This window comes from Perognathus longimembris, chromosome 8, assembly GCF_023159225.1.
Source record: "Perognathus longimembris pacificus isolate PPM17 chromosome 8, ASM2315922v1, whole genome shotgun sequence".
NCBI lineage: Eukaryota > Metazoa > Chordata > Mammalia > Rodentia > Heteromyidae > Perognathus > Perognathus longimembris.
The window spans coordinates 48,263,756-48,277,897 of record NC_063168.1 but is presented as its reverse complement, the minus strand read 5'-3'; the positions used below and the strand labels follow the sequence as shown (position 1 = coordinate 48,277,897).

The 14,142-nt window shown below is 37.4% G+C and overlaps 1 protein-coding gene across 4 annotated transcripts in view; it reads left to right on the top strand.

Moving 5' to 3' along the window:
• Ppm1b (protein phosphatase, Mg2+/Mn2+ dependent 1B) overlaps window positions 1-14,142 on the top strand; it is a 71,325-nt gene that overhangs the window by 33,117 nt on the left and 24,066 nt on the right. For 3 of the 4 annotated variants that reach the window (XM_048353009.1, XM_048353010.1, XM_048353008.1), the window contains exons 2-3: window positions 689-1,545; window positions 10,118-10,235. In XM_048353009.1, the coding sequence (XP_048208966.1) occupies window positions 703-1,545; window positions 10,118-10,235 (961 nt within the window). In that variant the 5' untranslated portion in view covers window positions 689-702. The remainder of the gene's footprint in view (window positions 1-688; window positions 1,546-10,117; window positions 10,236-14,142) is intronic. The other variant, XM_048353011.1, reaches the window with a different exon arrangement.

The window sequence follows — 14,142 nt, the reverse complement described above, 5'->3', positions numbered from 1 at the left end:
ATTTGTTTGCCCTGCTACTTTCTCTTTGCCCCGTCCCTAAAAAACCTAGAGCAAGAACACCCACCACCATGAAAAACAACAACAAGCTTCTATTTCTTGGAATCCATTTTGATTAATAATACTCAAAATGTTCAGAGAAGTTACACCTTTGCATTCCTCCTTTAGGCTGTGTGTGAATGCCTAGAGTCCCATATAGGTTATCATGTTCCTGCATGCAAGTTGAATGGTTCATTTTTTACATAGTATATATTGAATGGATTTGTTCACCTTTCCTCCTTTCGTTGCTGTGCCCCTCTTTTGTCTGCTAAAAAGACAAGCATGCTGTTTGAAGATCTCATCCAAGATCCCTTTTTTGGTCTTTTTCAAATAAAGGGTGCCATTTGTGAGCAAGCAAGCCAAGTGAGAGTTTAGGGACTTGAGTTTAACCCCCAGGACTGGGACCAAAAAAAAAAAAGTACTAATATCTATACTACATCCCCCAGAAACTCTGATTTGATTGGTCTGATTGATTGTAACTGTTTTAGAAGTAGAGGGAGAATTCTTTTTTGTTTTGCTTTTTAATTCTAGTAAAGTGGGATAATACTGAAAAACACTTAAGATAGGAGTTGCTTGAGAACAAGTAGAATACTGTGGACAAGTTATCTAAGAAATTTAAACACTTAACACCTATAATTTTTTTCCCTTCCAGGTTCATTACTAAACATGGGTGCATTTTTGGATAAACCCAAAACTGACAAACATAATGCTCATGGTGCTGGGAATGGTTTACGTTATGGCCTGAGCAGTATGCAAGGATGGAGAGTGGAAATGGAAGATGCACACACAGCTGTTGTAGGTATTCCTCATGGCTTGGAAGACTGGTCGTTTTTTGCAGTTTATGATGGTCATGCTGGATCTCGAGTGGCAAATTATTGCTCAACACATTTGTTAGAACATATCACTACTAATGAAGACTTTCAGGCAGCAGGCAAAACGGGATCTGCTCAGGAGCCTTCAGTAGAAAATGTCAAGAATGGTATCAGAACTGGCTTTTTGAAAATTGATGAATACATGCGTAACTTTTCAGATCTCAGAAACGGGATGGACAGAAGTGGTTCAACTGCTGTGGGAGTAATGATTTCACCTACACATATCTACTTTATCAACTGTGGTGATTCACGTGCTGTTCTGTATAGGAATGGACAAGTCTGCTTTTCTACACAGGATCACAAACCTTGTAATCCAAGAGAAAAGGAGCGAATCCAAAATGCAGGAGGCAGCGTAATGATACAACGTGTTAATGGTTCATTAGCAGTGTCTCGTGCTCTGGGGGACTATGATTACAAGTGTGTTGATGGCAAAGGCCCAACAGAGCAACTTGTTTCTCCAGAGCCTGAGGTTTATGAAATTTTAAGAGAAGAGGATGAATTTATCATCTTGGCTTGTGATGGGATCTGGGATGTTATGAGTAATGAGGAGCTCTGTGAATTTGTTAAATCTAGGCTTGAGGTGTCTGATGACCTGGAAAGTGTGTGCAATTGGGTAGTGGACACTTGTTTACATAAGGTATGTAAGCTTTTCTGTTACAATTACTTTATCTTGAAAAGGCACGGTAAGTAAATTTAAGCAAACAAATTTTAAACTATACTTTTAAATGGCTTTCTTCATCAAAAAGAAAACTACTTATTCTTTTCACTACTTCTATCTGCCCTGGTCTTCTAATTTGAATATTAACTTCAGTACAATGGAAACATGTCATTTGATTATTCTGTGGCTTGTTGCTATGGCAGAGGCATCTATTCAGAATTGTGACTTGATTCAAATTCTTGGTATTGGAACTGGGCATCCTATGCATAATTTGGTAGTAGCGTAATATGTATGTAATGGCTTACTACGTAAACTAAGAGAGCTCTTGATTTTTTTTAGATCAAAAGTATATAGTATATATATAGTACATAGTACAGTATAATATATAGCATCCAACATATACTAGAAGCCAAGCTTAATTAAAATTTAGTTCTGATTCTTCTGGCATTGTCTGAAAAAATTTTCATATCAATAAATTTTTAAATGGAATTTTCGTATAACTAATACGATTTGGTGGACAGTATCTCATTTTTGTAGAAGTTAGCAAAATTGGTTTCATAGATGTTGTCACTGATTAAAATCCAAACGCTTATGTAATCCTATAAAAAATTCCTTTGGAATTTTTAATAATTTTCTATGACTCTTGATATAATAGTACAAATACTATAGAACAATAGATGAATGGCTGTTGTTCTCCAGAATGTCTTTAAAATATTTATTTCAAGTAGGTGTTTGGCAGTACCTATGCAAAAACCAACCTAAAATTGGAGTGCTTTATGATGGCCAGCCTCAGGCTGCAATCCACTTAACCTATGCCTTGGAGTAGCTGAGATTACAACCTTGTACCACCCTACCCAACTTGTTTATTGAGATTGGGATCTTGCTAACTTTTACTGGCCTCAGACTGAGAGCCTCATGATCTTTACCTGCTAAGTATCTGGAATTACTGGCATGAGACACTGCTCAGCAAGTGTGCATATTTTTATAAACAATAAGATGCATAGGGCTAGGAGCATGGCTGTCACATGATAGAGTGCCTGTGAGGCCCTACTAGTACCCCCATTAAAAAAAGAAAAATTAGACTCATTATACTTGCTATTTAACTGCCTACTTTTTCTTATAGTAGAAAAATATCTTTGAGAAAGTATTGAGCTACATTTTTCATAGATATATACACATATATACATATACATATATATACATACATATATATACATATATATTTTTTTATTTTATTTTATTTTTTGCCAGTCCTGGGCCTTGGACTCAGGGCCTGAGCACTGTTCCTGGCTTCTTTTTGCTCAAGGCTAGCACTCTGCCATTTGAGCCACAGTGCCACTTCTGGCCATTTTCTGTATATGTGGTGCTGGGAAATCGAACCCAGGGCTTCATGTATTCGAGCACTCTTGCCATTAAGCCATATTCCCAGCCCCAATAGCTATATTTTTAATTTTCTGTAACATGTTTAGCCTTGGTCCAGACTTTCCCATCCTTGAAAGAATAAATGATAGATAACCTTTTTATCTGCTGAGGACCACTTAGATATTCACAACACTATTAAAAAATAGTGCCATATGAAATGATCAGTTCAGGAAACCAAACACAAAAATTGTCAGTACAGGCAAATGAGCTGCTGGCAGCCAATGAGAAGCACACATTGCTATTCCATGATGTAGCAAATGATTTGTCTGGTCTTGTACTTCCTGAAGGGTTCTCCACCCCTGGAAAGTATACTAATTGTTGGAACTGTGAGTAACCTTTAGATTGATGCTGATCTTTACCTGGTAACTTTCATCAGTTTAAGGTGATTAAATGTTGCTGGTGTTAGACCTAGTCTAAAATCTCAGAAATGAGGAATGATAGTGGCACATGAGAGCTTGGGGCAAGCAATCCATTCAGTTTTTGTGAAAGCTGGTAATTGTAGTTCATTTAAATAAAGCAGTATTCAAATTGGAATCAATTTTGGGTAACTTAGCTGAAAAGGTAACAGAGGCTTATGAGTTTCTCTTAAATCCGTAAAATTACTGAAGGGATTTTAAGGAATCTCCATTTCTGTTTTTTTAGCTCCTAAATTTTGTCATTCTACTTGATGGTATTGTAGAACCAGAGGTTAGCTCTACTATATGATAGAATATGGCTGCTTGGAATTTAATATGAAAGATTAGATGTAATTTTTTTTTTTTTGGCCAGTCCTGGGGCCTGAACTCAGGGTCTGAGCACTGCCTTCAGCTTCTTTTGCTCAAGGCTAGCACTCTACCACTTGAGCCCCAGTGCTGCTTCCTGCTTCTTCTGTTTATGTGGTGCTGTGAGGAATCGAACCCAGGGCTTGATGCATGCTAGACAAGCACTCCACCACTAAGCCATATTCCCAGCCCCTAGATATAAAATTTTAAATCCACAGAAAACAGGGACTGCTCAGGTTCTTTGTTTCTCTCTGTGTCTCTCTCTCTCTCTCTCTCTCTCTCTCTCTCTCTCTCTCTCTCTCTCTCTCTCTCTCTCTCTCTCTCTCTCTCTCTTTCTCTCTCTCTTTCAAATTGGGACTTGAACTCATCAGGTCCTGTTGCTCTTCTTTGGCTTTTTTTGCCCAAGGCTGATGCTCTACCGCTTGAGTCATAGCTCTACTTCTGACTTTTTGTTAGTTTATTGAAGGTAAGCATCTGCCTGGACTGAATTCTTACAGCAGTTCTCAGGTCTTGTCCTTCTGAGTAGCTAGGATTATAGGTGTGAACATTTGTGCTCGGTACGGTGTTTTAATATTAACAAAAGATAAAAACATAAGATTAGCCATGATTATGTAAGTCTGTGATCTCAGCACTCAATAGCACAGAACCTTAATTTTTTTTGCCAGTCCTTGGGCTTGAACTCAGGGCTTGAGCACTGTCCCTGGCCTCTTTTTGCTCAAGGCTAGCACTCTACTGCTTGAGCCACAGCCCCACTTCCTGCTTTTTCGTTTATGTGGTGCTGAGGAATCGAACCCAGGGCTTTGTGCATGCTAGGCAAGCACTCTACCGCTAAGCCATATTCCCAGCCCCATCACCCTTAAATGTTTAACTATAAAAATAGTTCTTTCCCCATTTTACAGAAATTAATCATCATCCATATGTTGCCTTACCATCTGCTTTATTTTGTTTGTACCAAAAAAGTCAGTAGTATTCCTTAGATGGGCATGGGTGGCTCATCCCTGTAATCTAGCAACTCAGATTGAGGTCCTGATGAACTTGGTTGAAAGCTAGCCAAGATAGAACAGTCTATGAGATTCCTATCTCCAAAATAACCAGTGAAAAGCCACACTAGAGGCACGACTCAGAGAGAGAGCACCAGCTGAGCATGCTAGTGCAAAGCTCTGATTTAAAAGCCCTGTGTTAGATGGGCACTGGTGGCTCATGCCAGTAATCCTAACTACTCAGGAGGCTGAGATATGAGGATCATGGTTCAAAGCCAACCTGGTCAGGAAAGTCTGTGAGACCCTTATCTCCAACAAACTGCTAGAAAACCGGAAGTGGCACTGTGGCTCAAAGTGGTAGAGACTAGCCTTTAGCAAAAGAGCTCAGGGACAGGGCCTAGACCCCGAGTTCAAGCCCTACAACTGAAAAATAATGTAATGCAATAAGTTCTGATTGAGACACCTTACAAAGGCACTGTCATTCTAGATTATTCACAGACATAGGAAATGTACTTGTATATCCTCAATAACAATTATAAATGCAGTATTTTTTCCTTTCTACTTTTCAGAGAACATGACTATAAATAATGCAGAAGTGGATATAGATCATATTAGAGTGGGGTGTGTTAGGCTATTTGGAGATATGGAGGAAAGAAGGACTGATTGTAAGTGTTTAGTATATGTAAAGAATTGTGGTTTAGTGTAGAGATTTTCATTTCTTGGTCATATTGCCGTAGTATCTGAGTAATTTTTTCACAGCTTTATGGCCTAAATTTATATCTAAAGTTCTTAATTCTATATATCCTAACCAAATAATGTATACATTTTTTAAAGATTGGTTAAAATCATTCTTTAGACAAAACAAAACAGGACAAAATATCGTAGCTTGTACTTGGGAGGCTGAGATCATAGCTTGAGGCCACTCTGGGTAAAAAGTTGGTGAGATTCCATCTTAAGTCAATAAAAGTTGAGTGTAGCAGCATGTGCTTGAGCTATGCCAGTAGGAATAAGTAAGGAGTAAGTAGGAGCATCATGTCTAGACAGGCCCAGACATAAATGTGAGAAAACTATTAGAAAAATAGCAGAGCAAAAAAGTGCTGGGCCCGTAGCTCAAGAAGAATGCCTACCTAGTAAACACAGGGCTCTGAGTTCAAACTTCTTTAATGCCTGGGGGAAGAGTGTGGATACACTTACACTACGGCAATGCACACTTATAATCGTAGTACTTAGATTGAGGTAGGGAGATTGGGACTTCAAGGCCAGCCTGGGCTATATAGAAAGACCCTGTGTCAAAAATTTAAAAATAGGGACTGGGAATATGGCCTACTGGTAAAGTGCTTTCCTCCTATACATGAAGCCCTGGGTTCAATTCCTCAGCACCGCATATATGGAAAAAGCCAGAAGTGGCGCTGTGGCTTAAATGGTAGATTGGTAACCTTGAGCAAATAAAAAAATAAAAATAAATAAAATCCATAGTTGCTTGCTAATAAGATGTGTATTACTGTGCACACTGAGCAACTTCTCAAACTTTGGAATCAATTGACTATTGCCCCCTTCATTTCTTGTATCACACTGACACTGACACTTTTTTTTACAAGGACTTGCTTTTATCACAGTAACTCCCCAGACTTGAGCCTTGTAAAACTACAATGTCATTAAAAGAATATAAATATTAACTAATGTTAAACTTGTGAATATCAAACAAATTTTGGGGATGTCCATAGATGTTGAGTATTGTTACTTCTCTTTATTTAAAAATAGATAAATAGCTAGTGAACGCATTATGGAAATAGCTGTGCTTTGTGTTTAAGGGAAATTCTTTATACAGAAGTAGCACAGTGGAACCTTGGGCCTACCTTCTAGGTGCACTGTTTGGGTTTAGTGTTAAGAGCATAGGCTTAGGGGGAAAAAAATAGGACATAGGCTTGAAGCCAGCCAGCTGGGTTGTAGCTATGCTAAGCCACTGCCTGAATTTGGGTGAAGCCTTTTTTAAATTTTAGGTTGTGGGGCTCAAACTCAGGGCCTGTACTCTGTCTCTGAGCTTTTGTGCTCAAGGCTAGCACTTTACAACTTTGAGTCACAGCTCTACTTCTGGTCTTCTGGTGGTTAATTGGAGATAAGAGTTTCACAGACTTTTCTGCCAAGGCTGGCTTCAAACCAGGATCCTCATATGTAAGCCTTCTGAGTAGGATGGCAGGTGTGAACCACTGGCACCCAGCTGTTTTCTTTCTTTTTAAATCTTTCTGAAAAGAAAATGATAGTATCTTCATGAATCACTGAGAATAAAACTTTCACAGTGACAGAACATTTTCTGGTTTATAGACCTCAGTAAATTTTAGTTCTGTTGATGGTTATAAGGCAGACGTACATTTATATAGATGATTAAATTCAAGTATAGGGTAATGGTGGAAGCAATTCCTGAAAGGATTTAGTCATAAGCTTACATCTTTTTGTAGATGGTTATAGATAGGTCTGTTCCTTTAGCCTGGCTGGTGTTTGAGCTGAAGTATATCACTATTTTGAGTGTTAGTTTAAAAAATGGATTTAAAGATATTAGTTTACATCGCATATATTTTTACAAATCTTTAGATTCTGGTCCCAGTTATTACATGTACTTTGTGAAGATGTGCTCCTGGATACTTCTTTCATCCTTGCAGTTTCATCTTTAAAGCTATTGGTTTCAAACTGATTTAGTTTAGATACCTTTATTTATGGATTAGTCATTGGCTTCTTGGACTCATTGCTATCTAGTAGTTCTTAATGTTCAAATTTCTAAGTGTATTACTACTGTGCTATTCAAGTAAGTAAAAAGAAGCCAAACATAGTGGTTCATATCTGGAATCATAACTATACTTGATAGGCAGAGGTGGAGGATTGTAGTTTGAGAACAGCTACCACAGCATACCCCCATCTCAACCAATAAAAATCTGGGTGTAGTAGTATGTGTCTGTCATTTCAGCTACTAGAGAGGTATAAATAGGATTGTGGTCTAGGCTTGTCCTGGCATAAAAAGCATAAAGCTAAAAGAGCTAGGGAGTACAAATTAAGTAATAGAATCAAGTAGTAGCAAGCACAAGGCTCCGAATTCAGACCCTAGTAACCATCCTTCTCCCAAGAAAGGTACTTATAATCAGTTTCTAGATATCTAGATAATTATTTTAGATATCTAAACTGAATTTTTTTTTCTTTTAACAAATATAGATGTAATAAAAAAAGTTATACCGATTATGCAAGGAGTATTTGTCTCCAGAAAACTGAAAAGGCATAAAAAAGTTATTATCTGTCAGCTGCTGTATCAAAACTTTGTGTCATCTTTACACAGAAATTACAACATTGAAATGAGGCACATGTGGAGGAGGTGTAGTTGTAAATATGTCTTTTGTGTGTATGTCGATCCTGGAACTTGAACTCAGGGCCTGGATGCTGTCCCTGAGCTTTTGTTTTTTTGTTTTTGTTTTCTTCCTTCTCAAGATTAGCCCTGTACCACTTGACCCTCAGCTCAACTTTTCTCTTCTTTGGTGCTTAACTGGAGATAAGAATTTCATGGACTTTCCTGACCAGGCTGACTTCAAGCTATGATCCTCAGATCTCAGCCTCCTGAGTAGCTAGGGTTACAGGCATGAGTCATCGGCTCCTCCCGACTTGTAAATTATATCCTTTAAATACCTTTGGAGGGTCATTAACTTCTTGAAACAACCTTTCACTTCATTTTCCAAATGATAATTTTATATTCTATAATTTAGAGAAATCAAATCGAAATTTATAGACAGCATATTGATTAGCAATTGCTAAACAATGCAAAAAAAGTAGGAACTGGTTAGAGAACATTAGATTTCTAAATATATTAGTTATTCACTCCATTTACTTATATATAGGTTTAAATATTTTAGGTTTTGAAATGTCTGCTTGACCTTCATATTTATTTGATGAATCTTGTTTGCTTTTGGGTGGTGGTGGTGCTTGGGCTTTGAATGCAGGGCCTCATCCTTGATGGCAAGTAATCTGCCACTCAAGACATGTCTCAATTTCCATGTACAGTATTTGTAATAGCAAGTTATAAACATTTATTTGGATTTTATTACTTTGGCCTATGTAGAAATTCTGACTTTCCAGATATCAAGAAATTGGTTCATATGCTCATGATGTATATTTCAGAAAAAGGCTAGAGAGTCTGTAGAGTGAATTACTTTTTAAAAATCTTGTAAACATCTGGCTTTCACTGTTTTAAACCTTGTTCGCTAATTTTGAAAGTGAAGTGTAAATTCTTCAAATCCTGCCTATCATTTTGGCCATCTTATGTGGATTCTGGGAAAGTGACAAGTCTGACCTAAGCATTGCAGCCTAGATTCTTGCCATAATGACTGAAAGTCTATAATCTTTCACTTGTGTTGGCAAACTTCACTGTCAGACAAAATAATTTACTATTTCCATTTGTTTACTTTTTAAAGCATCATTATTTACTGCCTGTGGTGGCACATGCCAGTTATTCAAATCTTGAGACATAAAGGCAAGAGAATCACAAAGTTTAGGGCCAGCCTGGCCATATAGCAAAACTGTCTTTAAAAAAAAGTATTATTTTAACAACAATTTGATCTGTTCTAAGGAAAAGAGTAATATGTCTATAGACTAATAGTAGGAGACATATATTGTTCATAATCGTGGCAGTAGTTTCCTTTTTAATATAATTTGTAAGACTATGATTAAATGATATTAGTAAAATTTATATTTAAATTAACCATTTCAGTTCTCTAAAGATACTGGAACTATTTGTGATTCTATAAAATGGTATGATCCGATAGATTTTCTTTTAAATTTACCACATGACCTCTGAGCTTAGTGATACATGCCTTGTAATCCCAACACTTAGACTAAGGCAGAAAGATTTTGAATTCAAGATCAGCCTGAGCCTAGTCTCAAAAAAAAAAGAAAAGTTACCTGCTTATAAGCCTAAGTGTCAGCCATTTAGTTGTATTCCACTGATTCAGACTGTCTCAGACTGATCCCACTGTCACAGACAGTTTCAAACTTCTTAGGTGTCCTGCCAAGCTATGTTAAGTTCAGTAGAGTTGTGATGTTAAGCCATTCTTAGGAATATATAACCTTGAGTGAAAAAGTTTAGAAGATTCAATAGGAATGCAGAGATGCTCATTTCTAAGGCTGTAAAATCATTAAGAATAGTTAGAATTAAAGCTCGAAAGTAACTATAGACCTACCCATACCTAGACATTTTGTTTCTTTAGTTGGTTTTTTACATGTTACTTTGGGATAAAAATGATTGTGTTGAATACATACATTCTAGAGGATTAAACTGTAATTTTTAAAAGTAACTACTTGGAAGTAATAGAAATTTGGTAAGACTATAGAAATATATTTTTTCTTTCTTTACAGGGGAGTCGAGATAACATGAGTATTGTATTAGTTTGCTTTCCAAATGCTCCTAAGGTCTCAGATGAAGCAGTGAAAAGAGATTCAGAATTGGATAAGCACTTGGAATCAAGGGTTGAAGGTAAGAAAGGGTTTTTTGTTGTTGCTGTTGTTGTCATTTTTTTAATTCATAAAGAAAGGATTTTCTTAGGAACAATTACTTGAGAACAAAATTGTAAAACTCATGTCTGTTTGCCTAAAGTTTACTATCTTGTACACCAAGGTATTTGAATTTGAGGAGAGGTGATTAATTTTTTCTAGTTTTGTAAGTATATGCATAAATCCCCTAAACAAGTGTGTAATACTTTGCTCGTCTAGCCTGTAGTTTCTTCTAAATTAGTGTTGTTTATATGTCTCAGTGAGTCCTGCTTTTGGGAGTGATGGAAAAATGAGAAGCATATTTGGAATACTTTGAAGACCATACAAGGGATACAAATTCTTTTTGATAATACTAAGACAAATGGGTTGTGGATGTTGTCAATAATATTAGCATATTAAGGTGGTGGATTGATAGCTAAAATTTATCAGAAGGCAGGAGGAGTGTTCTTAATGTCTTACTTTGTTATTCAAGAAAGAAATAAGAGCCAGGCACTGGTGGCTCACCTGTAATCCTAGCTACTTAGGAGGCTGAGATCTGGGGATCAGTGTTCAAAGCCAGCCTGGGCAAGAAAGTCTGTGAGACTCGAATCTCCACAAAAACTACCAAAAAAGCCAGAAGTGGACCTGCCATTCAAAGTGGTAGAGCACTTGCCTTGAGCAAAAGAAGCTTAGGGACAGCACACACTTCTAACCCAAGGATTGGCCAGAAAAAAAAAAAGAAGAAAGAAGTAGTGTTTTATTTTGGGAAGAGCTTACCTGTTTGGTGATTGGTTAGGTGATCGTGTCCAATTTGCCTAACCTTTCTAAATTCCAATTTCTTTGTTGCATACTGACGATCAGAACCATTAACTAGAGAGATTGTTATAAGTGATGGTTAAAGAAAAGAACTTTTATGACCAAGAACAGGGTAGTGGTCAGTTTATAAAAAATTACTAGGGGGAAACATCAAGGATGAAGAGTTTGTGGCTAAACTGACAGTATAGCAATATATTGCTGAAAGCCAGTTACGATGATAAAATCCAAGTAGATTACAAGGGTGGGTGATTTTTTTTCCCTGACTTAATTTTCTTGCTCAAACTGTATTTTTTATTAACACACATTGTGGTATAAAGGGGGCTTCATTTGGATATTTCCAAACATGTATATAGTGCATCCTAATCAGCCTCACCTCACCCCCTCTGTCACTTTGCCTTTCCCTCCTATCCCCTTCTTAAAAAAATCTCAACAAGCTTCATTGTTCTGTTACGCATTTGTAGAAACTATATGACTGTATTCATCATTGTTCATTAGGCCATATTCTTCAAGGACTGAGAAGGAAGCCCAATGTTGGCCTAGTCAGAACGCCATCCTGATAAAATGTTGATCAAAGCAGAAAAATAAGATATTTAAGCAGTTAGCATGATACCTAGCATATAAGTCTTCAGCAGATTATGTCTTTATTAACTTCTATAACAGCTTAATTTTAGTTTCTCAAAAGCATCTCAGGCCAATATAGATAGCTAATAATAATTTTCTCTTATATAGTCTGTAACTTTGCAAAGTATATGTTATATGGGAGAAATGGCAAATATGTAATGTCATAAACTTCCAAGTAAACTAATACTTGATTGTAATCCTTCAGTCAGAAGACTATAAAATCCTTGACATGCAGCTACTGCAAATCAATTTGCATTGTAAGAACACCATATTTCTATTAGAATTTTAAATCATGCAATCTGACACTAAATTTTTTATGTTTTGTTTTGTTTTTTTGCCAGTCCTGGGGCTTGAACTCAGGGCTTGAGCACTGTCCCTGGCTTCTTTTTGCTCAAGGCTAGCACTCTACCACTTGAGCCACAGTGCCACTTCTGGCCTTTTCTATACATGTGGTGCCAAGGAATCGAACCCAGGGCTTCATGTATACGAGGTGAGCACTTTACCACTAGGCCATATTCCCAGCACCTAAGTTTTTTGAAGTAAAAGCATTCTGGAGTGTTGAGCAAGGCTATGTATGTCATCTTTGTTTTGCAGGCTGGGAATCAAACCCAGGATTTCACACATAAACCAAGTGCTTTACTGCTGGTGTATGTGTCTTCAGTGAGAAGGGGAAAATGGGAGAATATAGTGTTAAATAAACAAGGAATTTAACCTTGAATAAACATTTAACAATTAACAAGCATTTAAGTTGATTACTAAGTGAATGTTTTTTAACCTTTATTCATTTACTCAGTGTTTGTTGAGTTCATGTGTCACCAAGGTTACCATAAAAACCTAGACAACATTATGGAGTTTATAATCCAGTAAAGGACAAATCCAGAAAGTAACAAGAAATGTTGATTAGAGGGGCTGGGGATATGGCATAGTGGCAAGAGTGCTTGCCTTGTGTACATGAGGCCCTGGGTTCAATTCCCCAGCACCACATGTACAGAAAACGGCCAGAAGTGGCGCTGTGGCTCAAGTGGCAGAGTGCTAGCCTTGAGCAAAAAAAGAAGCCAGGGACAGTGCTCAGGCCCTGAGTGCAAGCCCCAGCACTGGCCAAAAAAAAAAAAAGAAATGTTGCTTAGAAAGTCACAATGAGGAAGGACAGATTTCTGAAAGTAGGACAGATATCTTGAGGTCAGATATCTGAAGAAGAACATACAGAGCATACCAGCCAGAGAGCAACACTGCCTGAGAATGGAAAGTGGAAGAAGATTGAGAGGCAGCTAGACATTAACTCAGAGAAACAAATGGCACGTATTGTACACTCTCAAATACGGGAGCTAGATCTATTATTTTTTAAATTTTTGTCAAGGTGATATACAGAGGGGCTACAGTTACGTACATAAGGTAGTGAGTATATTTCTTGTCAAACTTGTTACCGCCATTTATCCCACTTCCCCCCCATCTTCCCAAGTCTGTACAGTTAATTTCCAACATACTGTCTTGCGAGTATCACTGTTGCATTAGTTCGACCTTTGTTCTTTGTCTCACCATTTTGTTATTCCTCTTTCCTTCCCTAATTCAGATACACATGTATACACTGGAATATGATAATTATATGGGGCTCTCGGCATTCACACACAGAGACCAAAGGAGGAGGCTATTCTTAGGAGAGGAACAGAAAGGACTATGTCTATGTGCATCTGATCATATAAAATAATATTTATCAAAATGAACTTCAGGGACATGGAAACAAAAGGGTTTTTTTTTTTTCTTTGTTGCTGTTTGTTTTCTTCTTGTCGTCTTTGTTGGGAGGATTGGGAGGGGCACAGAAATGGAGGGAAAAAGGTGAACAAATGCAGCACTGGTACTCACAAGACATTATGTTGAAAATGAACCATACAACCTGTGAGTGGGGACATGGGGAAGAAACTGAGAGAGAGCAAGAGAAGGGGTGACATTGTCCAAAAAGAAATATATTCATTATGTGACTTAAGTAACTGTCAAATTGCGATGGGAATTTATTGGAAACCTTTAATCTCAAACTTACTTGGTTTTACTGGTTTTCAAAGGATTTCACCCATTTGCTGTGTGGAGAGGGGACAAGAAAGGATGTGATGAAATGCCAATTAGAATCCATGCATGAATGCATAGCAGGTGGTGCTATTGAATGGAACTGGGATGACACTGAGGGTGTGAAAAAGGGTTGGTAATGTACCAGACTGTAGTGGTTCTCATTTGGGGGAGATTTTGTCTCTAGATGTCATGTGGTAATATTTATAGATGATGTTGATGTTTCCTGAAGAAGTGATATGGTGTCTGGTGAATGGAGGTGAAAGGCTGCCTTATATCTTTGAACAGTGTACAAGACATTCTCATCAGAATATTGTCCAAAATGCCAGCAATTCCAAGGTTGAGAAACCTTGTGCTTACAGAGGTACAAGTCTAAGAAAAATTGCAGTCTTACTATCTTATTTTTGTGGAGCACA